We start from the raw sequence: 27,029 nt of genomic DNA on the forward strand, positions 1-27,029 counted from the left end.
CCTGTTTTCCTTTAGGTATGTATCTTCAACAGAGATCACCAAGTAAAAAAGGACCATAAAATGAAACATGGCTCTTTCTGGTTGAAACACCATCTCTTTCTTCAGGGACAGATGAATGTAACCCACAGGCTTAGTCCTTCATCACAGAGGCACTGATAAATCTGTGAGATTAATTGTAGAGTGGAGATTAGCACCCACCGTTCAGCATCAAGCTCCGAGCATTAAACTAATTACTAGGTTCCAGCACTGCACGACTTCCCAGCAGGAAGGCACTGCCCTATAAACCATCATACACAAGTGGCATTTAGCCAGAGATGTTTAAAAAAATCTTTCTCCTGGAAATGCACCCACCATAGGAGCTGCATCTCTTTCTGTTCCAAAGACAAAGCCTGCTTTCCCCCTTTGTGGTGGGAAAGCTTGGGATGCAACTGCCCCCTCTGCCCTGCCACCCTTAACACAGTCACCTAGAGGGAGGTTGGTGTGGAAAATCTTAAAGACATTTGAAGAGTGGAAAATGTACAGGCTAAACCCATCAGGAATTCCCAGACCTGGAGTGGGTTCCCAGAGAATCACCAAATCACCACCACTCCCACTCTGTTCATCCTCAGCTGTCGGCATTGCAATGAATGGAAAAAAGCCATTTATTTTACAAACGCCAGCAGCCCGTGCAGCTTCCCCACCTGTGTTTTCACTGTGGCATCTCAGGCATTTCCCTGTCGTTTACTGCAGCACAAATACTCCAGTGCTGTTTCATTTTATGGACTTCTACCCAGCAGAGGATATCAGGGAGAGGAGCAGGGCAGTAAGCTGCAGGATTTTGCTCTCTCATCTTTACACGTTTCCAGGCTGCTCCTCAGCACTGCGGCAGAGCACTTCCCTGCGGAGCATGAAGCCATGCGGCTAATGTCCCCCATCTGTGACTCTCTCTCTCATCCCCTCCCTGGTGGGCAGTGCTGTCTGTGCCTGCATGGCCTCAAAGTCCTCAGCAGGGATGACGTGTCAGTTCCTGTACCCAGCCCCTTTGCTCAGGGCTTGTAGGGCAGGGGACCCATCAGAGCATCCTGTTCTTGGAGCGATGCTGCTGGAGTGTGCAGTGGTTCTTGGTCTCTTGGGGATGCCTCTTCTTGAAATAGAGGGGACTGGGATGGACAGAGTGCTGTTTCCTCTCCTGCCTTTGCAGCTAGTGGGTCAGGACCTATTCTGAGACCATTTAACTCATGCTTTCTGGTTTTCCCATCCTTGCTTGGAAAAATCAGGTCAGCTACCCACTGCGTTTGTCTTGCCCAGCTCTGGAGCTTCTCTGAGCTCCTCAAGAAGAGGAAAGGGTCCTGCATTTCCTAAAAAAAAAGCAAATTCAGGAAATTGTCTTTGTATGCTGAGTTCTGTGTTGTTGGGTCGTGGGTTTTTCCCCCAGTAGTGAATGAACCACTATTTTCTACAGGATGCAGAATTCTTACTATGGTAGTGGCCAGCTGGCAGCCCAAGAGCTCAGTCGTGCATTATCCAGTCTCTGGATTGCCAGATAGTCATCAGTCCAAGCAAACCAGGAATATTATTTTACATGTGTTGCAGGAGGAGAAAAGCGGGTTATGCCCACATAAGGGCTGGCAAATTTTATTTAATCAGCTGCAGTATCATACAGAATGGGAATGAAGGCAATACTGAACACAGAGCAGTTGGCTGCTGTAAGAAACATAATAATCTGTAATATCAGTCCTGCTCAATGTCTCCCCAAACAGGAAGCAGCAGACAGAAAAAAAACAGCTATAACAAGGTTTCAGGCTAGAGATCCTAGACCACTTCCCAGACACACAGAACTGTTTGGCCAAGACAGTCAGAGGTGATGGTGCCCTCTTGGCTCCAGAAGGATGTGAAAACCAGGGCTGTGCTAATTGGCAGCCGGACAGCACAAGCTCACGAGAAGATCTGGATGTCACCGTGGCCCTCAGGTTATGTTTTCTGTCCAGAAGAGTCTGTCTGCCCCCAGACAGACAGCAGTCCTTCAGCTTTGTATCCAAGTCAGCCAACCTTTTTGTGAGAGGTTTACATGAGGGTGGATGGCTACTGTGACTCTGTGAAAAGCCAGCCCTCGCCAATATAACTTTTTAGGCTTAGCTTTGTTGTGTGTTGCAAACTGCTAGAGAGCCCTACACTGAGCTTTTGTGTCAACCCCTTTCCCACACCACTGGGATCTGTATCCAGAATTTTGCATTTCCACCTCCAGCTAATGAGAATGAAGAGGGGAAGTCTGAGTGCCCACCTCAAGGTAATCTCCAAAGGGACAGATATTAATAAGCCACTGGATAGATTTTTACCTGCTCAGAGCCTTCCAGGATGTCTCAGCAAGCCAAATGCCAAGTCGAGGTGGGAGGCCTCAATTAAATGTTACGAGGGTAGATGGAGGGTGCAGGAGGAAAGTTGTCTCTCTCACGATGCACAGCAGCTGCTTAATGCCAGACAGACTTCCACAGATTGAGAGGTCAGCTCTGAAACACAGATGTGTGAGAAAGAGAGGGAGAGTGAGGGGGAGAGTCATGCATCTAGCTATTTTTTCAGTGTCTACAAAAACTGCTATGGACTTGAAGAAGGCTCTGAATGTCTCTGGAAAAGGCATATTCACCAGCCATCTTTTGTTTCCAGGATTTTTTCTTGCTGAAATGCTGTGAAAAGCACTGGCTTTTGCTGCAATGCAACCACACTTCGGCTGGGAAGTCAGGTCCATATTTCTGAGACACCCTGTAAGGAGAAACGGGGAGGTTTTCACTTCATGAGATGCGTTCTGCTGTGCATTTATGAGACATCATTTCTCACTGGAGCAGCAGAGGCACAGGCTGCTGTGCCCTTAGGTCAGGGTCTGGGTCCCCCACAAGGATTCCCTTCCAAGAACATCCTTTTTGGATGCTGGATGGTCTCAAGACGTCAGTTTGATTACGCCCAGGTTCATGACTCATGATGGCCACTACTATTTTCAAGAAACTGATTGCTGATGACTGGTACTGTGCTGATTTGCTTCATTCCACCAGCCACATTGCAGTGCTTATCTTTTCCCCCACTGCATGGATTTTCTGAAATGTTCTGAGAAGCAGCTCCTGGTACAACCAGAGGAAATTGCCCTAGGGTTAACCTTTGAGACAGGCTAAGTGACAAGTATCACTAATCAGAATAAATAACAGCAAAAAAAATTAATATTTACTGGGATTTAGTTCAGCAAAATGAAAGAACAGTACAGTGTGGCACACCAGCTCATATCTCTGGTGGCTGTAATACAGCACAGCTCTGTAGGTTTCACAGATTTGTACCACAGAGTTTCACACAAGGTTTTGCTTCTACCTTAAATTTCCCTTTCCAGAAAACTATTCCTTTTTGAAAAAAAAGGAAAGAGAAAAAAAAAAGGAAAATAAAATCTCCTAGACAGTGTCCAGGCAACTTCAAAGGATCACAGTCAGGATTTGCCCTGGGATAGTCAGAGATGGGGACGTGGGTCCTGTTCCAGTGTGACTCTACAGCAGCCAGGGCAGCAGCAGCTCTGCTGGTATCTTCATGGGCACCAGTCATGGGTGGTGGTGGGGAGCAAGTAATTAGGGGTGCTCTGCATCAGTGTGATGGAAAATAACTTGCTTGCAGAGACAAACACGAGTGCCAGGAGTGTCAGACTGCAGGGAGGGGCCCCTCTCCCCTCCAGCCAGGTAACACATTAATTGGGCTGGGTGGCTGTTGCAAGTGAAGTCACAAGTTTGTATGCTGAGCACAGGCTGTGAGCTTGGTGACAGTGACATATGGGAGACAATTAAATAACTGCAGTTATGTTCGTGTTAGGGAGAGAACAGATCCCCTTTTGAACTGGATTTATACTGAAGGTGTGGTGCCCAGGTCCACTACCTGGGGTTAGGAATGACACATGCCAACTTCCCACTGTGTTTACAAGCTTCTTACTCACATCTCTCTGTGGATTTCAGACCCTGCCCTGGCCTTACAGAGCCCTCTCCATTCCCTGATCAGAGTGGAGGTTTGTCTTTAGCAAAGAGTTATTTGGCGTCTTGGCCTGAGGTCTAAAGCCGGGATGTATAATCTCACCCTACCACAGTCTCTAACCTCAGCTGTCTTCCCAGGCCATGCCCAGCCAGCTTTAATTGTCCTCCTGTGGGTGGATGGAATCAGCATTCAAGAATGACACCAAGTGACAAATCCCACTCTTAATGAACAGCCCAAAGGCATTCAGCTCAGGTGTTAGGGTTTCACCTGCTATGGGGAATGCACTGGGGAGTGGCAGCAGACGTGGGGAGTGCTGCAGAGATAGGCTAGGGTGCTCGTGCTGGGGAAGAACCAGCATGAAGGACACCAGCCTGACCTCTTATCCTCCTCCCAGATGTCTTGTTCCAAGGAGATGGGAGACTGCAGCTGGGAAAGGCAGAGGCAGCAGTGGTGGAATGAGCCCTGCACCATTTTGTAGCTCCTTCCAGCAATCCCAGGGGCCAAGCACTGCCTATTTTTAGCTCCCGAGGTAGCTGAAATACCACCATGATGTTCATTAATGACATCCCTGTCGGATGGGAGCTGCAAGGCAGGGGAGTAGGGGGGCTGGTTGGCCTGTTTTGTTTTGCTTTATTTAATTGCTGGCTGCAGTACAGAGGCAGAGCATGGCAGGAGGCTCAGCTCCTCTCACCTCGGGAAAAGCAGGAGCAGCAGACCCAGGGGAGGCAGGCAGGAAAAAGTCAATCAGGCAGTATTTAAAAATCTACCTGCTGGGCCCAGAGGGAGTTGGAGATTTTAATGTCATTCCCAGCTTGAGACAGAGCCTGGAGAGTGAGAAAAGAAAGGGGTATCTTCTCTTCTTGGATCCTTAATTGCTCGTTAAATCATCTAACAAATGCCTGAACTCCTGGATGGCCCCATGCTCCTTGACAGAGGGACTTCAGCCGTGGCAGGGGGAAGGGGTATTTTAAAAGTACTCATTTCACCTGCTTTTTCTGCATCTGTAAAACCAAGATTTCAGTGGTTCACTCTGAAAAATAAAACTAAGTCAGGAATATTTTTATTACTGTTCAGGAGGAGAAATAAACTTTCCTTTAAGTTCTTCCCCTGTTTCAGTCTGCCCTGCAGGCAGGTATCCATGCTGTGGGAGGACAGCCTCTCCTGTCCCCAAAAGGGACCTCCAGTGACTGCAGAGGAGTATGTACCAAAATAATCCCCTGCCCTAAATGCTCAGCCCCACTTCTGGGCCAACAGACTCACAGATAAACCACAGCCAGAAATGTCTGTGTCTCCTCACTCCCATTCTGCCTTGTCATTGCTGTTCATCTCTGTCTTCTGCTCAAAACCCCCCTGTGTTGACTCTCACTCACAGGGAACTGCCACAAGTCTCAGTAGTTGAAAAGGTGATGCAGCTATTTCCCAGCACAGAAAATAAAATGACTGCCATTGTCTCTGATGTTTTGGAAAGAACAGCCTGCAGTTAAATCCACAAAACTCAGAAGAAGCCCAGACCATGTTCATGACAGCTTCAAATGTGCTTTGCCATCACAGACAGATGGAGAGACCTGTGACTTTTACCTATAACCCCCTGCAGCAATCAAGATAACATAGAAGGACATCCTTCTACCTGACTGGAAGCATGGATGCTTTTCCTGCATCACCCATGCACAAATAATGGGGCCAAGGCAGAGCGCTGCCATTAGCAGGTTTTATGTCATTTACAGTCTGTGAAAAGAGCAGAATTGCAGCTCCAGCAGGGCAGGCAAACCATACAGATGATTTATGAATATTCACTCAGCTCACAAAGCACTCCAGGGCAGAAAACAAGCTTTTGAAATTAACTGAACTCTTCAAGGCTCTTCGTTTGTCTTGGCTTTGAGGTGTGAGTCACCAATACTTTTTTCTCCAAAATGAGCAGAGTCTGTACAGAAGGCTGGGAGGATTCCTGGGCACTAAAATATGAAGTTAAGTGCTCTGTGAGAAAGATTTTATGTTCATAAAGCCTTCAATGCATAGAGTCCACCCCATTAAGTTTTATGGGATACAGTACTGAGACATACAGTACTGAGACTTCTTCAGCCCATAAAGGCTGGATGCTCAGAGCACCTGAGGCTCTCTCATTGAGCACTGAAATCTCCAGCAGCTTCAGTCTCCAGTGCTTTTGCTTTGGTGGCCTGCAATTTTTCCACAGTTTCAGTGTTCAACAAAGAGGCTACAGAGTTTTGATCCTGACCATGCAGACCCTGTCATACACTTGTCATTCCCATCCATACAATGAGGTTATTGTGGTGCTCCTCAATGATGGCACTTTTAATTATACCCAGCAAAGCATGGGCAGAGCCTGCACTCCCCTCTCAAGATTTGTGCTTCTGGTCTACATTTGCTGGCTTAGATCAAACTGGAAGGCAAAGATTTCCACCTGCAGTTGGCCAAGAATGGGTTCAGTCTAGCAGACAGGAGGCAAGGTAGTAAAACAAGAAGGTTGTCTTTACAAGTTTGCTGCACACACACAAGGAACAAGAGCTCCTCTTTTCCAATTAATTATAGCAATAATAGTTGGGTTTGTTTCAGCTAGTAGCAATATGAGACATTTTCAAAGCAATGAAAGAAAAACTCTGCAGATTAGTCGACATCCCAAGGGCTTAAGGAGTCTGTGGGTGCTGTGGGACATTTACTTTTTGCAAAGCAAGCAGAGGGGGCCATGAATTTGAGTGTCCTGCATCACAAATGAGTGAAGCATCAGCCACTGTGGGCTATTACAGGAGGGCTGAACTCAGCTATTCCAAGCCTGTCTAGACCTTCCCATCCTAAATCTGAGACATCTTCCAGACCCAAGCTGTGTCAGAGCACTATCCTCTAGGAAAAGTTGCTGTCCCAGTGAATCTCATTTTTCTCACCAAGAAAGACTCCATCTGCAAGCGGCCAGCTGGCCCTGCCCTCTCTGCCATGCTCCATGACCGTGGGAGATTCCTCTCCCTCTGAGTCACAGAGCACCACAGCCAGCCAAGGTGGTCTGCATTAACATGAATTAGCCCTCATAGCAGGGGCTCATAGCAAAGAACAAGAATTCAGGAAAAGCAATAAACCAGCATCTGGAAAAAATTGTTTCTGGAATCTTTCTGCTGTTCTTTCTGATACAAAGCCCCCACTTCAGCAAGGTTCCGCACTCAGTTAAAGCAGGCACTGTTGCTAACAATTTTAAATATCCTTGTACATGTATGAATTTCTTTCTGTTCCTATGAAATTCCACACATGTGCAGTGCAGACTGCTTTGTCTGTTGAATAGAAATACTTGTTAATATGAGGTGGATTGCACAAACAATCTTTTTCCTTGTGATTTCCTTCCTCCATCCTCCTTTTGCCCATCCAGTTGGATCACACAGTGTGGATGCTAAACCTCATCCTCAGAAACACAGCCTCTTTACTCCTGATGGTTTAAACAGATCCTGATGGTGAACTGTTTCTGAAATCTCTGGCTCCAAATTCTGCCTTGAGCATCTATGTGACCTCTTGTTTCTTTCTCTGCAGGCTGATGCCAAGATGGTCTGTGATGTCGTAAGTCGGATGGAGGACACAGAGCCCTTCTCCCCAGAGCTGCTGTCAGCTATGATGAGGCTCTGGGCAGACTCTGGGATCCAAGAATGCTTCAATCGGTCCCGGGAATATCAACTTAACGACTCAGCCCAATAGTGAGTATCCCTGTCCATAGTGTTTCATGTTAAGAATCTGCATTTGGATTTGTTAAAGTTTTAACTGAAGTGAATGACCTCATAGCAGTGGAACTGAACGTGCCTCTGCTTACAGTCTGGGATGTGTGTTGTGTCAGAGGCTGCTGCACAAAGGGTCAGGCAGGACATTCATGTCCCCTTTTGGCCGGTCTGGGGTCAGGTCTGTGACCTCAAGGCCAGATTCCCAAACTGTTCCCAAATGTCTCAAGGTAGGTTTTTACAAACATGGATCTAGCAAATAGAGGCAGATCAACCTGTGGGCACAGCAGATGGCTCCTTTGTCTATCTGAGTGGGAACAGAAGGGTGTGATCCCCTGCTTTGTACAGCAGTACAGCTCTTGGGTTTGCTCTCCTTTCCTCTGTTTGCTTTTCTTCCCACTGTACTTTCTGTTGTTGTACTGATAGGTCAGCTGGGTTACAACCGAGGGTAAGGGACATCTTTACTTTTCCAGAAGCATTGAGTTACTCCTGAAATACAGTTGGTGGCTTCTCTACCATTAGGGACCATATGCAGATGTCATTCAGTGGGGATTATCTGAATCCATGGCTTTGGTTCACACTGTCATGAGGACAGGACATCCACCCATAAATGGCTGCTGTGGCTCTGAAGAGATGTTCAGCACCTCCCCAGTTTCAGTTCAGACCCATTTGTAATGATAATTGATCCAATCCATTTACTTCCACTCAGGCCAGGAGACTAAAGGTTTTCATCCCATCATTTAAATCACAGCATCTGTTGCAGTCACACAAAATGCTCTTGGCTCTGGACTGTGTCTTGGGCAAGAGTGAGCCAAAGATGGTTCAGTATAAACACAAGGAACAGACAGGCAGGGAGTGCTCATTTCCCCAGGTGTACCCTTGGACCTTTTGGTAGTCAGGGAAAAAAAGGAAATAAAGGAAATAAAGGCTCCCCAATGGTGTTGGGCAATGCTACATCCATGCTTTTGGCTGTCACAATATCCCATATCAACAAGTTCACCAGCTGTTTGATGCACTTCTGGAGTTGTTATTGCATGTTTGGATGGTTTGCATCTCTGCTTGGGCTGTTCCTGGATATCTATCAAAACACAGCCCAGGCACTGGTGTGGCTGCTGGTTTTGTTCTGTGTGATGGGCCTGGTGCTCCCAGCTGCACCAGCTGCTCCCATCCAAGCTGGCAGGGCAGCTGGGGAGCAGAGCTCCTGAGGTGCTGCAGCAGAAGGCAAGTGATGACACATCATTTGGCATTGATGGAAAACTGAATGGGAAACCTGCAGATGTGTGGTTGGTGACACAGCATCCCACCCAGCCATGATCACACCTCAGAGATGATCCTGGCATTCTGCTGCCTTTTAATCAGTACTAGGTGGATGAGTGGATGATGGTTTAATCTATATTTCATTGCCTGTAATAGCAAAAAAAGCTTTGTCTTGCCAGCAGCTTTCCCCCCCACCCCACAAAATAAGGGTATGATGGCATAAACATACCTTTAGAGATATAAATTATCTAAAATGCCAGTTCTAATTGCATTACAACCTTGTGGAAAAATCTTCAATTGTTTTAGAGCCAATTACCTTGAGGAAAGTATTTTGATTTTCCTTCCATGCAAGATAGCAGTTGAAAATAATAAGCAGAGCCCTCCCAATATGACCAGCTGCTGTGCAATTCATCAGCAAGAGCTCTGAAACCACAAGCAGTTTCTAGACATCAGCTGAAGAGGCTCTGTGCTGTAGTATTCACAGCAATTTCAATCTAGGGGTTGCAGCCCAGCCAAATGAATTCTGGTCTTCCTGACAAAATCTTTTGTGTCCAGATGAGGATGGATCACCCTCCTTGCCAGGGGAGTGCTGTGCTGCCACTCTCCTCAGCTGCACTGTGGGTTTGCTGTGGCTGGACACCTTTTTTCTCTGGGCTAGGTTGGGTGGGGAAGCTGGAGATGACAAAGTCCTTCTCATTTACAGCCCTGCTGGTGTTTAGGAACCTCTCTGTGTTCCACCACTGGGAGCAGAGGTGTTGTCACATGGCAGGGCACCATAACACGTCCTGCTGCACCTCTAGCCCTGGTGCCATCACAGGAGATGGTGGTGCAAGTGAGAGCTCAGTTGGCACTTATTCATACCCAGTGGACTCACAGTGAAAAGAAGAATATATTTTATTTAATTCTTCAATGCTTTGGGGTTGTTTGCTTTTCCGTGAGCGGAAGATTTGAGACAGTTTTATATTTTTTTTCCCCACCCTGGGAAAAGGTTTGTCTTTATTGACACTGACACTCGATTTAAAACGCTAACAACTACAAAATGTGTTTTCATTAGGGCTGAGAAAAATAAATTCCAGACAAGAACTGCATTCTAAGTTCCCCAAAGTCTGAAAAAGAGTGACAGGTAGTGAGCTGCACTAGCATCTCATTTCAGGCTTCTCTTGGTGTTAAGCTGTAGGGACTGGCATTTTGCTGGCAGGAGGGAAGTTTCCTGCAGGAGCTGGAGATTGCTCTGATTGTGGCTGCTCAGCACATGTCACAAAGCCTGAAGGCACAAAGTGACCAGGTCGTGTTGTGGCCGGCACAGGTGAGACCTTCAGGATTGCTCCTGGCACTTCAGCCCAGAAACCACCCACCAAATGCCCTGAATGCTTTTCAGAACCTCCCCCTGCTGCTTGGCTATTTCTAAGGAACCACCACCTGGGCTTCTCTGAGTCAGTGCTGCTGTTGTCCTTAATTGCTCTTCCAGTGCTTTACCTTGAGGTTTTTTAAATGGCTGGAACAACAGGCCTTCTGTTGCAGCCCCTGGGAGACCAAGTCACAGGCTAATCAACAGCCTGCAAGGGTCAGCAGCATGGCTCTTACCAGTCTGTCATCAATTTCACTGCAAATAAGTTTAATCTTTTGTGTTAGACTAAACAAGAAATGAGAAGTAGCTCCCTTCTGGAGCCAGATGGGTCAGAGCAATTGCTTTCTAGCCTCTGATACATGCAGACAGTATGAATTTCCTACAAAGCTTTGTTTCTTTTGGGCTCTAAAGTCAGCTGGTCCTTAGCAAGGGTTTCGTAGCTGCTGCAAAGAGCAGCAGAAAACAGCACTTCTGCAAGGAAAAAATATGATCGAGGAAGAGGGAAGGTTCTGTAATGGACCCCCTGTGTCTTGGACTACAAAAAGCAAAGCCATAAGGAAGGCAAGACAGGGGAAGAGAGCAAGATGTAGCAATTGGTTTCATCTTATTTTGTTTCTGCGTTTTTTTCATAGTTCCTTAAGGCAAATTTACGGGTGGGTTGTGTTCTACATTCCTAATATCTTGATTATGTTTTTATTCCTACTTAGTCTCCTCTTCCTTTCTTGTCTCTGTGCCTAGGAGCTAAATCTACCTCTGATCATCAAAGAGTCTGGGCAATGCTGATGTCTTTTTCTTCTCCAGCCAGTTTCTGTCTGTGGAAACACATCTGTGACCCACATTTTGCTTTCAAAATCAGCAAAATAGAGGTTTCCAGCTGGTTTCCTTAATCTCCTACTTTTGTTCAGATTTTAAAACTGTCTTGTGTTTCCTAGCCTCGAGTTCCTAACTAGGCTGGTCAGTGGAGTGCAGCACATAGGGCAAGTCTGATCTTAACCACCCAGGGATGGGGACCAGCTTTGAACATCCTCCAAACTTCAGGGGGGAAATGGAGCAGACAGAGCATCCACATGAGCACTGATTTTCCATGTGCATCTCCAAACAGGAACAGGCCCTGCAAGATGTGTAGGCAGAGACACTTTGCAAGTACACAGACACAAAAAAGCCAGAACCTATCTCAAGTTCTTCTTCTCCTGCTTCCAAGTACTTTGAAAGATCATTTGATAATGCCAGGGCTGTGAAACTGCCGTGAAAATGTAAAATATTTTAGGCCTGCATTCAACCCATCCATCTTCACACATAGCAGAGGTGTCAGGGCTAGGAAGCTTGTTGCCTTTGGCTCCCTCCATCAGGAGCCAAGGGAGGGAGAGGTGTCTCTAAAGAGAGATTCAGACCTCACTGCTCAGTGGAGAAAGAGAGATGCAATTGTGTTTGGTGCTCTACCGCAGCTAACCACATCTCAAGTCTGTGCCAAATACCAAGCTCAAACTGGACAACATTTTGGTTCTTCCATCTTCAAGAACTGGTCTGGCAGTGCCTTACAGAAAAACGGCACCAGACTCAGAACAAAATACTGCAGTGCCTTCCTTCTCTCCCCATCTTGTGTGGGACTGTTTTCTGATCTATTTTCCTTGCAAAAGAATTGTCTTTGCACGATGCTATCACCTCCCCTACTGATACTTACTGCATCCCACATGCCAACACACACTTTGCATCAAAAAAACTGTTAAGAAAGTAGAGCCAGATGTTGTTGTGATGTGGTGAATGGCTTCCAGATTGAGCCCTGAGAAGGCAGCATTGGAACAGGCTGCCCAGAGAGGCTGTAAAATCTCCATCCTTGGAAGTGCTCAACACTGAGCCACCTGAGCTAACTTTCAAACTGAATTTAACTTTGAGGTTGGTCCTGCTTGAGGACCTATTTAACTTTGAGGTTGGTCCAGGGGCATGGGCCAGATGAACTCCAAAGGTCCAACCCACTCTGGCACTCATAGATTTGGTTTTTTCCCCTTCACTCTCTCTCTGATAACACTGGGTTTAAAAGAGGGAAAGGGTCATTGAGGTTTGCTGAGGTTTCCTGTGTCTAGTCATGTAGGACCATGCAGCTCTGTGATAATGTCCACATCCCACAAGTCCCATGGTCTAAACATTTGCCTTGCTGGCTTCACCTGCAAGGCAAACATTTTAACCATGGGACTTGTGGGACTTGGTCATTATGCATGACTGTCAGGACATGATCCATTTTAATGAGCTGCAATTGTTTCTGGCACGCTCAGACTGAAGAAAGAAAAATTATAGGTCAAGGTTTTGCATTAATATTCCCATCAGGTGTGTAGATTCCATTTTCTCATCACAGCTTTTGCATTAGAATATGGTTTTCTGCACACCCATCTTACTCGTGCCTGTCACTTGCGCTCCCTTGCATTTAATTGGAGGCAGTAGCAGCATAAATGGAACAATCCAATTAATTGGGATGACTTGCATTGCACTGTTTATTGAACAATCCACCTTTGTGTCTTGGAGCCCAATAAAGCAGAAAAGAAAATACATCACAAGTGTAGAGGTAGGTACATTTGTCTGAATTTATGGTTTAATTTACCCCAGTAAGTAAATATGCCCACCAGCTCTGAATAATCAAGTTCCCCCTACGACAAGAAAAACAAAACAGTCCATAAAGGCCAGAGTTTGTTGACTGGAATCACCAACCTTGCTCCATTCCCACAAATAAGATGCAAATCCATTTCCAGGGAGGAGCAGCTCTGCAATGTCTGCTGGTGCTGGCTCTGGAGTGGGGCTGTTTCTTGTCAGAGCAGGGTGAGGGAGTCACAGGCAATCTGAGCCTCAGCCTGTTATAGTCTAGCAGAGCTTGGCAGAGGTCTGAGGTTTCCTTATTATCTCATAAATTAAAGAATTGCTGTTGTTATATGGCTTCACCTAGGGCTAAGTGTGAGGTGGAGGAAGAGGACAATAGAAAAGACATTGTTTTTTAAACCAGCTGGATGTTCTCCAGCATTCCCCCTCAGTCTTCATCCACCTGGAACACCCAATTTCACCAAAACTGGGTACAAATTCTCCAGGGGCTGCCTCTGTTGGAGAGTGGAGACCACATCAAACTATCTTGATGGTGGTAAGTGATGTTCACCTTCCTATCCCACCAAGCACTAACAGGAGAGCATGAGGATTGAGATTCTTGGGCAGAAAACTCACAGGCTGAGGTCTGCAGGACTCTGCATAACACAGCCTCATCATAAGACATCGGATCTCATTATCTGGATCTCATTATAGTGCCCCTCCCACTTGGCCCCTCTCAGAGCCCAGGGCAGAGGCAGAGCTCCACCAGACCCACCCTCTTTTGGGATACAGCTCTGAAGAGACACAGGAGATACAGACTGCCCTGCAAGGAGGAACAGAGAAGCCACAAAGGTAGTTCATTCCTTGAGGACAAAGGCATAGCAGCACCAGAACCTCCCTGCCATTTTTCGTTCCGTGTTGCATCGTAACTGTGTTGTCTTTGGCCTGGGATTAGTAAAATCTTGACATCTTGACTAAGTAAATTGGTATTTAATGAGACACAATTAAATGGGCTCATCAAATCAGGGCTGTCCCCATTTTGGCAAAGCTCACACCCAAGAGGGTAGGAGCTGAGGTAGTTCACACTGCCTGGAGGAGGAGACGCTGCAAGAACTTGGAAACGCTCTCTTCTCTTTTCACATTTTGCTGAGTGGTGAGGAGCAGCCAGCACCATCTATAAACACAGCACAGGGCATCCCCCCAAGGAAACCTGCTGAACCGTAGTCCTGAACCCCGGATAATCTGTTCTCATCTCCCACTGACAGACCCAACAGGAATTTCTTCCTGCCTTGTGAAGGGCTGTGGGTGACAGATTCGGCGCAGAAAGATTTGGCTTTTTTTGGCTGAGTATTTGTGTATTTTTAGGCTGAAATGTCCTTATGAAACCAGCTGGAGCTGGCAGGCTGCCACCAAGGGTTGGGGTTGGGTTTTTTTTGTTCCCTTCAGTTTGTTTTTTCACTGCTGCCCCTATTGCTGTCTGCAGCTTCCTTCTCCCACCAGCTCTGCACTTCCACAGGCAGCACTCACACCTTGCAGTGAGCCCCTCACTGTGTCTCTCACTTTTACCCCAATCTCCTCATCACACCAGGGCATGGCAGTACTGGGGTTCAGCTTCACAGCCAAGGAGTCCAGACCCTCCTGGGAACTCGAAGCCCCTACTCCTCTTCCTCTGCAAAGCCAAGGAATCCAAGCTGCCCTCTCCCTTTCTGCATCCTGAGGTTTGATTTGCTGTGCACCCACAGCTCCAGCATCACACCCTGCCCTGCAGGACAAACAGCACCACTCACACAGGCTGAGGGCAGGAGATGGGGCACGTGCTGAGGGGTGCACACCAGACAGGCTCTCAGGGTAACTACTGCTCCTAGAAGCTCCTTGGGGAATTGGATAGCTCTAGCAAGGCATATGTCCCTTCATGTGTGTGTGTGACTCCTGCTTTATGCCAGCTAGTCAGCACCCAGCTCTGTGCACTGGGGGCTCTGAGCCCTGTCCCCCAGCAATGTGTGTGTCACCACGTGGGGACCATCAGGCTGCTCTCAGCCTCCTGATTCTGCAGTGTGTCTGCAGGAAAACCTGTCAGGAGACCACCATGCCGAGGCTCTTCACACGGCTGGCGTCAGGTCTGGCACCATCTGTGGCGCTGGGAGGTGAGCCTGGCGGTGCCATGTGGTTTCTCGATGTGCTTGCTCTCCGTTTGAAATCCTTAAATGGCAAAGAATGACAGGAATGCAGGGATTTCTCTGTAGCCAGGCTCCACGATGGAGCAAGCTGTCTTCCACACAGGTCAGCAGGCACCAGTGGTCAGGGGAGGGGGAGATGCTGCACAGCCACCTGTGCCCCCCTTCCCCAAGTCCTATCTGAGAAATCATCCCAGTTTGTAAGGAAAAGTTGAAAAAGGACTTTGCTGTAGTCCAGGGAGCTTGTAGCAGCACATTGGGAACTCTGGGGTTAACCAGCTGGGGGAAACAGCCCAGGAGGAGCCACTCCAGCCTAGGACAAGCCCTGCCAAGCAGGACAGATCAGCTCTGTGTGTTCAGGATGCAGTTATCTTCCTTTCCCCTCCTCCACAGTTCTCATTCCTCCATGGATCATCCCATTCCCCATCCTGTGCCCTACTCAGGGCTCTGGCACCACTGTGCTGGAGTGGTGCAACTCATCAGCCCCACGGTGCAGGAGAGCTCCAAAAGCTTTTGAGTGACTGCTGGAGGTGTGCAGCTGCTGCCACTCGTTCCCCCAGCCCCTCCTGGGGGCCAGACAGTGCACACACACTCACCCTTCCCACTGGAAGAATGCAGCATCCCCATGCTCAGGTTAGGAGTTTTATCCAAAATCCAGCTTTAGGGTAGGAGTTAAATCCAAAACCAATCACAAGCTTAGCTAAAACTCCCTGTTTTTCAGAATATATTAAGAGAACCATAGGAAAATTGCTTTTATCTGCTGCTTCCTAAACCCTCTGGCTTGTACTTTAAAGCCTTTTGTCTGTGAACAGGAGAGCTGGAAAGCCCTTTTTTATTTCCTTGAGCAAATAGCCCATCTAATATCCAGCCTTGAGGGGCTTGAGAGAACAAAAATGAAGGGGAGGGAGAAAAAGGATGTAGCAAACGCTGTGACACGCCATAAAATCACAAGATCCCAGGACTCAGCAATGATGTGTTTGAAGCCAGGTCTGTGCCCATGAAGGGAGGGTGGCACAGCCTCTGTTGGGAAGGCAGAGCTCCCCAGGCCCCTGGAGCCCGTGGTGCTGTTGGACAGCAGGCTGAAGCTCCTTGTCACGTTCCCCAGTGGGGACAATAACACTCTGCTGTTCTGAGCTGCTGGCGTGCACAGGCAGGGGCTGGTGGGGCTGGGCAGAGCATGGCTGGGGGGGCTGGGGGACCCCCATGGGAACAGAGTCCCAGCACCTGGCCAGGATGGTTCTGTGAGCTGGGATTCGCTCTGTGGAGCTCAAGGCACTGATTCTTTCACAGACTAATTGATACAATAGCTCTAATTAGCCCTGGAGCAAAAGGCACTTTGTGTCTTGCTTATCCAGGCCTTGTGCTGAGCCAACATTCAATCCCCGACCATTGAGCTGCATTTTGGATGGGAAGAGGGGAAATATGGGGTCCTTTCTCCAGGGCTCAGCAGCATGGACACGTGTTTGGACATGGCCAGTGCCTTGTGTGTGGTGTGTAAAGGAGTGTCTTGGGAGAGCCCTGGCACCAGGGGCATTTAGGCACAAGCTGTGCAAGCAGCAAGGGGGCTCTGCTTTTCCTTGGGATTTCAGTACAGCCCTGTGGAGACTGGCACTCCAGGGCTGGGTCAGTGCCAGGGGTGGCCTTCCTGCCTCCTCCTTCTCTTGGAAACCTGACAAGGGGTTTGTTTGTACCTGTTTTCCCCCAGAGCACTCACAGATGAGACATCATTGATTTGGGCAGCAGAAGCAAAGGCAGACAAATGTGATGCTGCCACAGCACTGCTCACTCTGCCATACAAGCTGGGCATGAGCCCCATCAGCACAGGGGGCCTAAGACACTGCAGACAGATTTTTTACCTTTTCCTGTATTTTTTTCTTTTTGCTTCTGCCACACTCTAATTGGGACTAGCTAGTGCTTGGTTCATATCAGTCCATTCATCCACACCTTTTACACTGTTACAGTAAAAACAACAGAGACTGTCTATGAACTATTATTTCATCTTCCCCTTGTATGTTCCTTGCCTTCAGACCACTGATATATCACACAGATCCAAACCCAAAACTCCTGTATTCTCAGTCCACCCAGAAAACCCTTTAACCCCCCAATCTGCCTCTCCCCCTGCCCAGGTCAGGCTGTCAGGGTATCCCTGCAGGGACTGTCAGGGACAGGCACACACTCACTCTGTTTTGTGTGCTCAGGCTCTGGGCAGGATTTCTCTGTTTGTTCATGACAGCAGAAGGAGGCTGGAGAACAGCAGAGTGAACACCCATCCCTGTACCAAAATCCTCATGCTTACAACCTTCCCCACCTCCAATACATTTAATATATTTGAATGCTTGAGTGCCTGGACAAGGGACCTCCTCAGAGGTCCCTTGGCACCCTGAGACTCTCTGGACACTGAATTTATTGGGAAAAAAAGGAGGATAAATGGTTCTGAGCCTAGATTCTAGCCAGCACCTACTCCATGCTGTTGGAAGGGGAAGGAGGAGATAAAGGGGAGAGGGAAGCCAGGCACCATGGAGCCATGCCAAGGAAATATCAGCTCTGGTTTTGGTGGTTAGGCCAAGTCTTTTGCTGAGGATTTACAATGCACTTTGTGTTGTAACCCCTTCCTTGCTGGGCTACATTGTCACCCCAGGGCTGAGCAGCAGGTTTGCTGGGGACACCAGCACTGAAAAGAAATTTAGTGTTCTAAAACTGCAAGCCTGGTCCATGAAACACCATGTGAGCAGTCACTGTAGCTCTGAAGCTTTTACAGCACTTTTAGTGGTATAAATCAGAATTTCCCAATCCCTCAGTATTGCTGTTGGTATGTAAGGTTTGGCAATAACATAAGAACCATTTCCAAATCCTCCTTCAGGAAAACACCAGCTAGTACATCCTACTGAGCATCATTAATGTCAGTTTAAACATTTGTAGTTAAACAGATCCATGGTTTTGCAGTCCCCAGCATGAGAAATACTGCACCAGTGTGCTAAGTAGTGATGCCAAATCTGCCATGGGCAGGAAGAGGAGAAAGAGGCAGAGGTGGCTGATGCTAGTTAGCAGATGCTGAGAGCTGGGAATTGATAATGGAGTCCAGGCAAAAACCTTTGCTCAAATTAAACTAATGTTAAAGCAGCAACTTCACATGAAGAAATCCCCAGAGAACCTTCTCATTGAACAAAAATGCACAAACAAAGAAATGACACAAATGCAGAAGTTACAAAGAAATTCAGGAAAAGAGGTAGCTCCACTACCTATATCCTGCCCAGGGGACCACACTTGGGGATGGAAGAGCCTCTTCCTCCACACATGATAAAGAGCTGAATCTCCTGATCCACAGTCTCAATGCAGTCCCACCTGCACTCAGGGCTGGCAGTGCAAGGTGTAGGATTAGCACCCTCTCTGAAATCCCAGCAAAGATCATCGCAGTGTGGGACTCCCTGGCGTGTCAGGGCACCCCGTGGTGGCAGTGGGGAGCAAGCAGCTTTGCTGCATGGAAGGGGAGAGCTCCTATATGAACAGATAACTCACATCAACAGGGAAAGCCTGAAGAAAAATTGGACAAAATCCAGTTTCTTTCTTTACACATGCTACCCTGCCTCCCCTGCCACGTGTTCCCATAACAACAGTGCCACATTACACACCTCTGTGGTTTCGGCTGCAGTCCCCCAGGTGCTCCCTTTGTACCACAGAGTGACACATCATGCTGGCTCCCAGCCTGTGCAGCCAGGCCTGGGCACCTGGGACATGTCTGCTCCTTTTCCCTGCAATGCTGCTTCTTCTTTGTCCTTATTTATGCCTTAAATGTCATCAATCCAGTCCTCAGCCCTAGGGACGAGTGGGTCATGCAGTGAGCATGTGAAGAAGACCCCACAAGAAAAATATTTATGAGGCTGCAGAGTCAAGGGACAAGCACAGTACAGATATGACCCAGATCCATCCTGCAGCTTTACCCTGTATGGACCTAAGGAGACATTCCTGGGATTTGGGAGGTTATTTCTATTTTCACTTTGCAGTGGGAGCCAAAAAACCTCTGTATTTTGAGAAGCTTCAAACATTGATTGGATACGGCTGATCCTTCCATCAGCTGGTGCACTGCCACCAGATGAATAAATCTTGCATGCATCTGTAATTACTGCTTAGCTTGTGTTTAAGTGCTGTGTCATTGATCTGCAGAACTCATCAAAATCCATAAGGGAATGCATGAAATTGTATTGGATGAAGCAGAAAGGTACATGACAACATCAATTTTCAGCCTTGTTTGTTGACCAAAAAAAAAGAAGAAAGCATTTATTTATCTCCATTCATATTCTTGGGTTAACTTGTGATTTAATCATCAATTGCAACACCATTTTATCAGTTGCTCTTTATATGGGGAATATATTTCTTTCTTGTGGTAGGCCTTAATAAAATATAATCCATTTCTACCAGCCTTGCAGTACTTGCCCCTAAGTGGGAAAAATCTCTATTAAAAGCATGGAAGAATATTGCTTGAGGGTTATAAAACTCAATATGGAAAGGTCTGGTGGTCAAAGCTTCTGACTGCATTTTAGGGAACCCAAAGCGATTTCCAAGTGCCACCACAGACTTCCCATTGTGTCCTCAGGCAAATCATCTATCCCCTTAATACTTCTATTCCTCCTAAAGCAAGTGTGATGAATAGCATTTCCCTGCTCCAGTGGGAGCCTGGGAGGACACATCAATCCTGCTCAGCAAGAGCTGAGGTGCTCCAGCAGCAGGGAGCAAGGGCAAGGCTTTGCTAACCAGCCATCTGCTCAAGGTGCTCTCCTCCCCTCCTGCAGCCTGGAGGACGCACACCAAAGGCATTTATTGGGAATAAAGCCCATAATGTCTGGAAGAGCTCCTGAAGTTTTCCAGACCTAACATTTCTCTGGCCCAGCTCCCATCCTCCCACTGGAAGTGAAGTGCTCCTGGGTCAATCCAAACTTCTCCCACAAGCAGGGAGGAGCTCCAGCTCTGCCCACCTGGCTCACTGCAGCACCTTGGCCATGGCTTGCTCCCAAGATGTGGTCACTGACAGGTCCCTGGGCAGGCAGCAGAGGCTGCCTCTGGCAGGGACATGTCCCAGGGCACAGAGGAAAGTCTGCACAAGCTCAAGTGCAGACAGCTGTCCCCAGCCCTCCTGGAGGGACATGCCTCTGAGGTGGTGTCCTCAGCTCATCTCCAGAAAGCTACACCAGCTTTGTGGCTGGGCTGTCCCGTACAGAGTATCCCAAATCAGTTTTGTCATGCAAATATCCCTGATGCATCTTGGGCTGAGCACTGGGATCAGCCCACTCCTGCAGAGACCTGGGAGAACCCAAACCTCTGTCTGGAGGACTGCAGGAGCCTAACCCAGGAGTGGCTGTGTGGTGACAGAACACTGTGGTGATAGACCTCTGAGGTTGCTCCTGCCAATGGAAGAGGGAGGAAGGAAAAATGGGGGGTCAGCAGGTGACAGCCTTTCCTGGTGAGAGAAATTGAGCTATTTTGATATACTATAAACAATCTTCTCCTGACAACGATTCGAACATTTTCTAAAGGGATGAGAAACTCCATGAATTTTCCCTTACGTGTCTCTGCTTCTGGATCCGGCCTGGACTGAAACCAAACTGCTGCAATACCACAAGCAAAGCTGTTCTCGAAGGAGCCTCAGCCTGACAGCTGCTGAGAAGGACCAGAAAGTCCATTTGCGTAGCACAGATTTTACACGCCCAGGAGATCCACCTATGTCTGGGATAACTAAGATATTTTTAGCGTGCAGCCAAGGGTAAAATTTCCAGGTTTTGCTTTTGCTACCTATGAGTCACATCTGTCCATGGCAGAGCACTGGCTAATTTTGGTACCCATGGTTTTTGGCAGGGATGCTTAAATGACATTTCAAAGCAGAAATCCCCCTAGCTTGCTAATAGATCGGGAGAACGGACAGATGAGAAGATCCAGAGGTATGATTCCCACTCCATCACCAGCAATGCATCTTCCTCAGCAGGGTGAGTGGATAAATGAGGCCCCTGATTGAAGTCAGCTCCCAACAGACCTACCCCACTCCTCATAATTGCACCATCATCCAGCCATGGGCATCCTCCAGCTACTTGATAGAGAACACAGATCCCATTAAGTGATGCTTTCCTTTGCTGCATTAGATCTAAATCCATCACTGGTGCTATCCCTGCTGCAGACAGACACCAAGCACTACAAAGGACTGCAGCTGTATCTAATTCTTTTCTTCCAGCTTAGAAATGGAGATGTTGATGCTACTTCACCAACAAGTGTGTAAATAGATGTCCCAGGCCTTTGTGCACACCCTGATGAATATCTCTGGCCAGCGGCTGATCCAAAGGTTAAAATCTGTGGGACTGGTTTCATCTGTGGTCCCAGCTGTCTGCTTTCCAGGGCTGGAGTAATTCTGAGTAATTAGCTCATTTGGCCTTGGGGCCAAACTGAATAGTCTGCTGTGCAATGGAAGGAGCACTGGGGCAAGCGATCCTTCGTGCCTGTGCTGGTGTGCTCACTGGGGGCTGTGCACGCAGCAAACTGGGTTACTTGATGTCTCTCCCCAGTTTGGGCTCAGCAGATGCTTGTGAATGCACCAGGGGCTCTGCTGCAGCATGGAGCCTGCATTCTCTGAGCAAGACTCCTTCCCAGAACAAGCCCTTCATTATCCCAAACTCCCCGGGGCTTATTTTTAGCCCCTCCTTTTCTTTCCTTTCTTCTTTTTACAGTATAGAAAACCATCAGCTCCACTGTCAGCCAGCTTATAACAGCAGTCCTGGAGCAAAGAAAAAAAGCTTCAAACCCTCTGACTGTTGCATAAAGGTTTAGGCACAGATCCTGTTCGCTTCCAGGGTTCCAAGTCCCACCATTCCTCATCCCTTTTCTATCTCAGCTACTGTCCTTCAGGGCTGGGTGTCAGAAGGAAGCAGAGCCTTACGTAAAGCAGGAGCAAGGCTGGAGCTCTGAGCTCTGCTTCAGCCAGAGTTCCATCAGTGCTGTGTGTGCCCTGCTGTGCAGAGGACACCTGAGCAGGGCCACCAGGAGAGAAGCCCTTGCCCAGCCTGAGCCGTGCGTCATCGCGCGCTTACGCAGAGCCACTGGACACACAGCCAGCCCCTGTCAAAGTCCTTCGCTTATAAAACAAGGCAAGGGTGCCTTGTGGTCAGCAGCTCTGTGCTAAACAACAATTTAAATCACAGACTTTATATAAAACAGTGGCATTGCCCAGATGAGGACACTGCTAAAAGGCATCACAGCGCTGCTGGTGGGCTGTGGTCATCAAATCTGCCCTGCGTGGCAGCCCCAGGGGCCTGGTGTTGCACTGCCTGGTTCTCCAAATAGCATCAGTTTGAGTGACCATAAAACAGATGGTCACTTTTAGAACAAGGCAGACATGGCTCCCTCCTTTCTCCATCTCAGAAAGGATTTGGGAGACGAGGAAAACCCCTTCCTATGTGATGAATGGCTCCAAAGTGCTTCTGTGCAGTAATGTCTGGGTAGCAGAGTAAAGATGCTGCACGGCGGATGTTGTGGAAGTCTCAGAGATGTCTACAGAGAAACAAGTGGGGGATAGGGAGGAGAGAGAGGACAGCTGTTCCCATTCAAAAGTTAACAAAGTTAAACTCTGACATGGCAGTTTAAAAACCAGAAAAAGGCAGTTTGTTCACAGACAGGGTAGCTGAGCTTGGAAATTCCTGGCTGCAGATGTGGTTGTTAGAGGTTTTAAATTGCTGCAAAAAGTGCCTAGACAAATTTCTGGAAGAAAAATCATTGAGGGGTAATAAATATAAAGATATCACAGTTCTCTTTGAAACTCTGTTATCCATATGAAGTACTGGAGGCTGGGAAAGCTGAACACTGCATGCTTGCCCTGTATTCGTACTTTTCTCTTAACATCTGCTCTTGGACACCAGCTAAGATAGGTGAGTCATTGATCCGACCCAGACACATTGTTTTTCTCTTTTATAAGGGCTCTGATATTTCAAAAAATATCTTTTTCATCCCCTCTTACATCCCATCCAATTTTCAAGCTTCACTGGAGAAAGATAAGCCCACATTTCCTTTCCCAGGGCCCCTCCAAAATCCTTTCTGGGTAAGTTGCTCATGCTTGCTTTTCCTCCAAAACCCACCTCAGCTCCAGGCAGAGCTCTCTGATCTCAAACTCAAACCATAACACAGTGGCCTTTAATTCCAGCAGACATGGCCAGACCTGTGAGCAAAGCCAGCCAGCACTTGCACTTGGAGACCCCTCATGTCCTCAAGTACCTTTGTTACACAGCTGCTATTTAGTGACTTCTCATCCACGTGTGATGCTAAAAATTATTCTGGATCCAGTCATGCCTTGGAAAACTGCAAATCTAACTAGGACAGCTAAACTCCAACCTGCTTTTATTCATTCCTCCTGCCTATCATTAGTATTAATATCAACTTGTCAAGTTGATCTTGATGTACAAGCCCTGTACAGCCTTGCTTCAGTGCAGGGCCAAAAAAATAAAAAATGCATCACAACGCAGCATCTTTTTTGTCAAGATTTGGCACCTTCCTTTAATAGCAGGGAACATCCTCCTCACTCCCCAGAGAAGAGTAATGAAAACCCATGGCATCCAGCAAGGTTCTTTGAGGAAAGTCACCCCAGTAATCCCTGAGCCTGGTGACCATCACTCCAGCTGCTAGCAACCTGTAAGAAACAGGCACCAGAGGTGACATCTCACTGGTTGGGTTAAGTTAAGGGAAGGGGCTGGGGAGTTTTCATGCTGGTATCACATCTGGTTGGACGTGAGATGATTTATCATTAGGAGCAGCAGCAAGATAGCAGGGCTTGTCATGTAATTCATGTGATTGTCATGGATGGCTGAGGGAGGAACACAGCCAGAAACACTAAGTGCATTACCCAAAGTCCAGGAGCAAATTCACAAGACCTTCCTTCCCTAGGCTGGACTGAGAAAACACCAGTGTTCTTGCCCTCAGATGAGTTACTCATTCCCTAAGGTCTTTTCCCTGCCCACCATAACCAACATGGAAATGCCTCAGGAACAGTGTGTACCACCCTCTGGTTTTTTTAGGAGGAGAGGAGGGCTCTGCACAGTCTCTGCCCTTAGACAATATTGATTCCTGAAGGGACATAATGCCACTGCTTGGCAACATTTCAAGCCTTTCATAACTGATGATCATTTATGACACCTGTGACATCACCTCTATGTGTGCTGGATTAGTGCTGGATTCTGAGAGTGGGCTGTGCTCCATTTTCCTCTTCAGATATAACAGCAGATCTGACTGGACATAGTGTCTGCAGAAAAAACACTGTGGTGCCATGACCTCTGGGTACTTGCCCAGCACCAGTTGCCCTGGGCAGCCAAACCAAACTGTATCACACTTTGAGGCAACAATGCCCACATGGTTTTGCTCTCTGTTAGGAGATACTACAGGAGTTTGCTCTGCTGTTGTAGAGCCACTACTGACACTCCCTAAACCCAGTGCTTATCCTCTGAACCCTTACTCTAAGGTCACTAAATACTAAATGCTTTTAATGCTAAATATGCATTGAATTTTGTGTTCATCATTGAAAGAAAGGAAGAAGATAAGGTGGAAGATCAGATCAAATACAGGCAGCCTTCCATCCATGAGCAAGGAAGGAGTGCTCAGGTAGAGCCATCTTTACATAATTATTTAGATTTAGATGACATGGAGTCTGCTCATGTCAACCTTGATTAAAAACTCAGCATTTGCCAGGACACAATGTTGGAGCTGCCCCTGGAGTGCTTCAGTACACAGAGTCCAAAATAACCCAGCAGTGACTCAGCTGCATGTGTTGACAAACGGGGATCTGCTTCCTCATCAAATACAGCACAAGCCAACAAATCGAGGCTGGGGTATCCCACGCACACGTGGCCTTTCCTCCATGGAGGAGACATGGCCAGAACTCAGGACAGCCAAGATGGAGAAGCCACTGGGAAGATGCTGCTGTCTCCAGGCTTCTGTCTTGAAGCTCCAGCTCCCACTCCCTGCAGATGTGCCCCAGAGCAAGACCCAGCTGTGGCTGCTGCTGCACCACAGCTCGTTTAGCACTGAGGATGTGAGCGTGGCATCAGCATGGTGTGAGCACCTTGGGTGTGCACAGGGAGAGGTCAGTGATGCAAAAACACTGCCAAGGTGTCACCCTCAAAGCAAGAAAAACCCAACAGACGTTAAACCATCTTACTGCCCTTAAGCTCAATAGATGTGAATGTCCGTCTGTGTAAGCTTTGCCGCAGGTATCCAGCCTTGACCACAGCCTGCAACCTCAGCTGCTCTTCTTCATCCAAGAAAGCAGCCAGTGGAGCTTTTGGCATAGGCAGCACAGCCCTGGGAGAAGGTTCCTGTGGTAGCTGAGAGCCTGAGGAGGGGTCCCTGTGCACGCACTGCACGTAGGCTGCTGCCACCAAGCTGTTCCCAGCTGTTTAGCTGGACTAAACTTCCTTTTCTCCATGTAGTATCTCTGGCTTCAACAGTGCTACTACTAGATGCTTTTGGAAACACCAAATGGAGGGGCAATACTACTGTGTATAGCTGTTCACTATCAGTTAGCCTGTATGGAGCTCCTGCCTTTCTTAACCTCTGTTCAATGATCTCCTCTCCCTGTATTTGTGAATTGCCATTTCCTCTGCATTTTGCTTTTAGCAGCATAAAATAGTTGGACTTCACTTCCCTGAGCATGGTAAACTGAGTGACTCAGAAACCTGCAATCTGCTTCAAAACAAAGCATTTAAAATAAAAGATATAAGCAGTAATGGAGCTACTCGGCTCAGGAGCAGAAATGCTAGAGGGTTACTCACGTACTCACAAACCTTCTAACCTTCCTTCAGCTTTTTTTAACCCCTGCAAACCCGGGGCAAGGCAGGCTGCAAGTAAGAGCTGATGTGTCATTTCAGATATGCTTCCACTCCAGTGTGCAAACCCTGGAGCTGGGAAATGGAAGAGCTCTGATGCCAGCACTGATGACGTGGAAGGGGGAGCTGAGCTCTCCCTCCATGGCCTCCAAAGTGCTCTTATTTCTGCTGGTTAAACAGATGCCAGCTTCTGAGGGGATTATGTGTCAGAGAGCCTGTTGGCTGTGACAACTAATTATCTCTCACAACAGTTTGGCCTTGAGATTTTCAGCTCAAAGGGCATACCAGCAGTGCTGCCATCCAGCACCATGTGTAGCAATTTGTCCCCACTTGGGTTTCCCTGTTCCCAAAGAGGTGGCACCCCCAAACTGCACCATCCTCCCCCAGCACAGGCTCCCACCAGGGAGCACCAGCACTCCAGTGAAACCTCAGAGATTCTTCCAGCAGAAACCCAGGAAAGCAAGCAGCGGCTAAAATCAGCAAACAGCAGCCTGGCTGATCCTCCTATTCCCACAGCTGGCTGTTAGTGTGGCAGCCATGCCATGGCACACTCCTCCAGCTGAGCTTCACAGGCTGCACACACCAACAGGGTCCAGCTCAGACACAGCCAAATGCAGGGGAAACCATATCTGCCACAGCCCCAGTCTCTTTCTAGGGGAGAGCAGCCAAAGATTTAAACAGTTTTGGAATGCAGCCTCAAAACCAGCACTGAAAATGTTTTATAACTTCATATAAATTGATGGATGGCCCCCATCGAGATTCCCAGGAGCAGATGAAAAGCAGACCCAGGCAGCTGAAAGAATTTAAGTCATTGAGAAGCACACAGAGTGCTGGAAAAGAGTAGAGATGAGGAAAGAGATGAAGAGAGAAGTTAACAGAAAAGTCAAAGGGTGTATTGGCAAGCAGGTGTTGGAGTGCCCAGCAGCCAGGCTGGAGGCACTGGTGTGGGAGGGACATCAAGGCTCTGGATTTGCAGAGCTCAGCTCACCTGCAGCCAGAAAAGGTTCAGTGCTGAGGGTACTGAGTATTGTTCTGCCAAGCACCAGGTAAACACCAGGGAGCAGAGACTAGAGGGTCCCCAGCCAAGGTTCCTATGGAGCTATCCCAGCTGGGATCACAAACTGGATGCTGTCAGGTAGGAAACAGTAGATGGGATGGATCC

General features: G+C 47.8%; 1 protein-coding gene across 2 annotated transcripts in view; it reads left to right on the forward strand.

The window, feature by feature from the left end:
* GNAO1 (G protein subunit alpha o1) overlaps positions 1-27,029 on the forward strand; it is a 139,623-nt gene that overhangs the window by 85,540 nt on the left and 27,054 nt on the right. For both annotated transcript variants that reach the window (XM_033070160.1, XM_033070158.1), the window contains exon 4: positions 7,501-7,661. In XM_033070160.1, coding sequence (XP_032926051.1) covers positions 7,501-7,661 — 161 coding nt within the window. The remainder of the gene's footprint in view (positions 1-7,500; positions 7,662-27,029) is intronic.

This window comes from Catharus ustulatus, chromosome 11, assembly GCF_009819885.2.
Source record: "Catharus ustulatus isolate bCatUst1 chromosome 11, bCatUst1.pri.v2, whole genome shotgun sequence".
Lineage (NCBI taxonomy): Eukaryota > Metazoa > Chordata > Aves > Passeriformes > Turdidae > Catharus > Catharus ustulatus.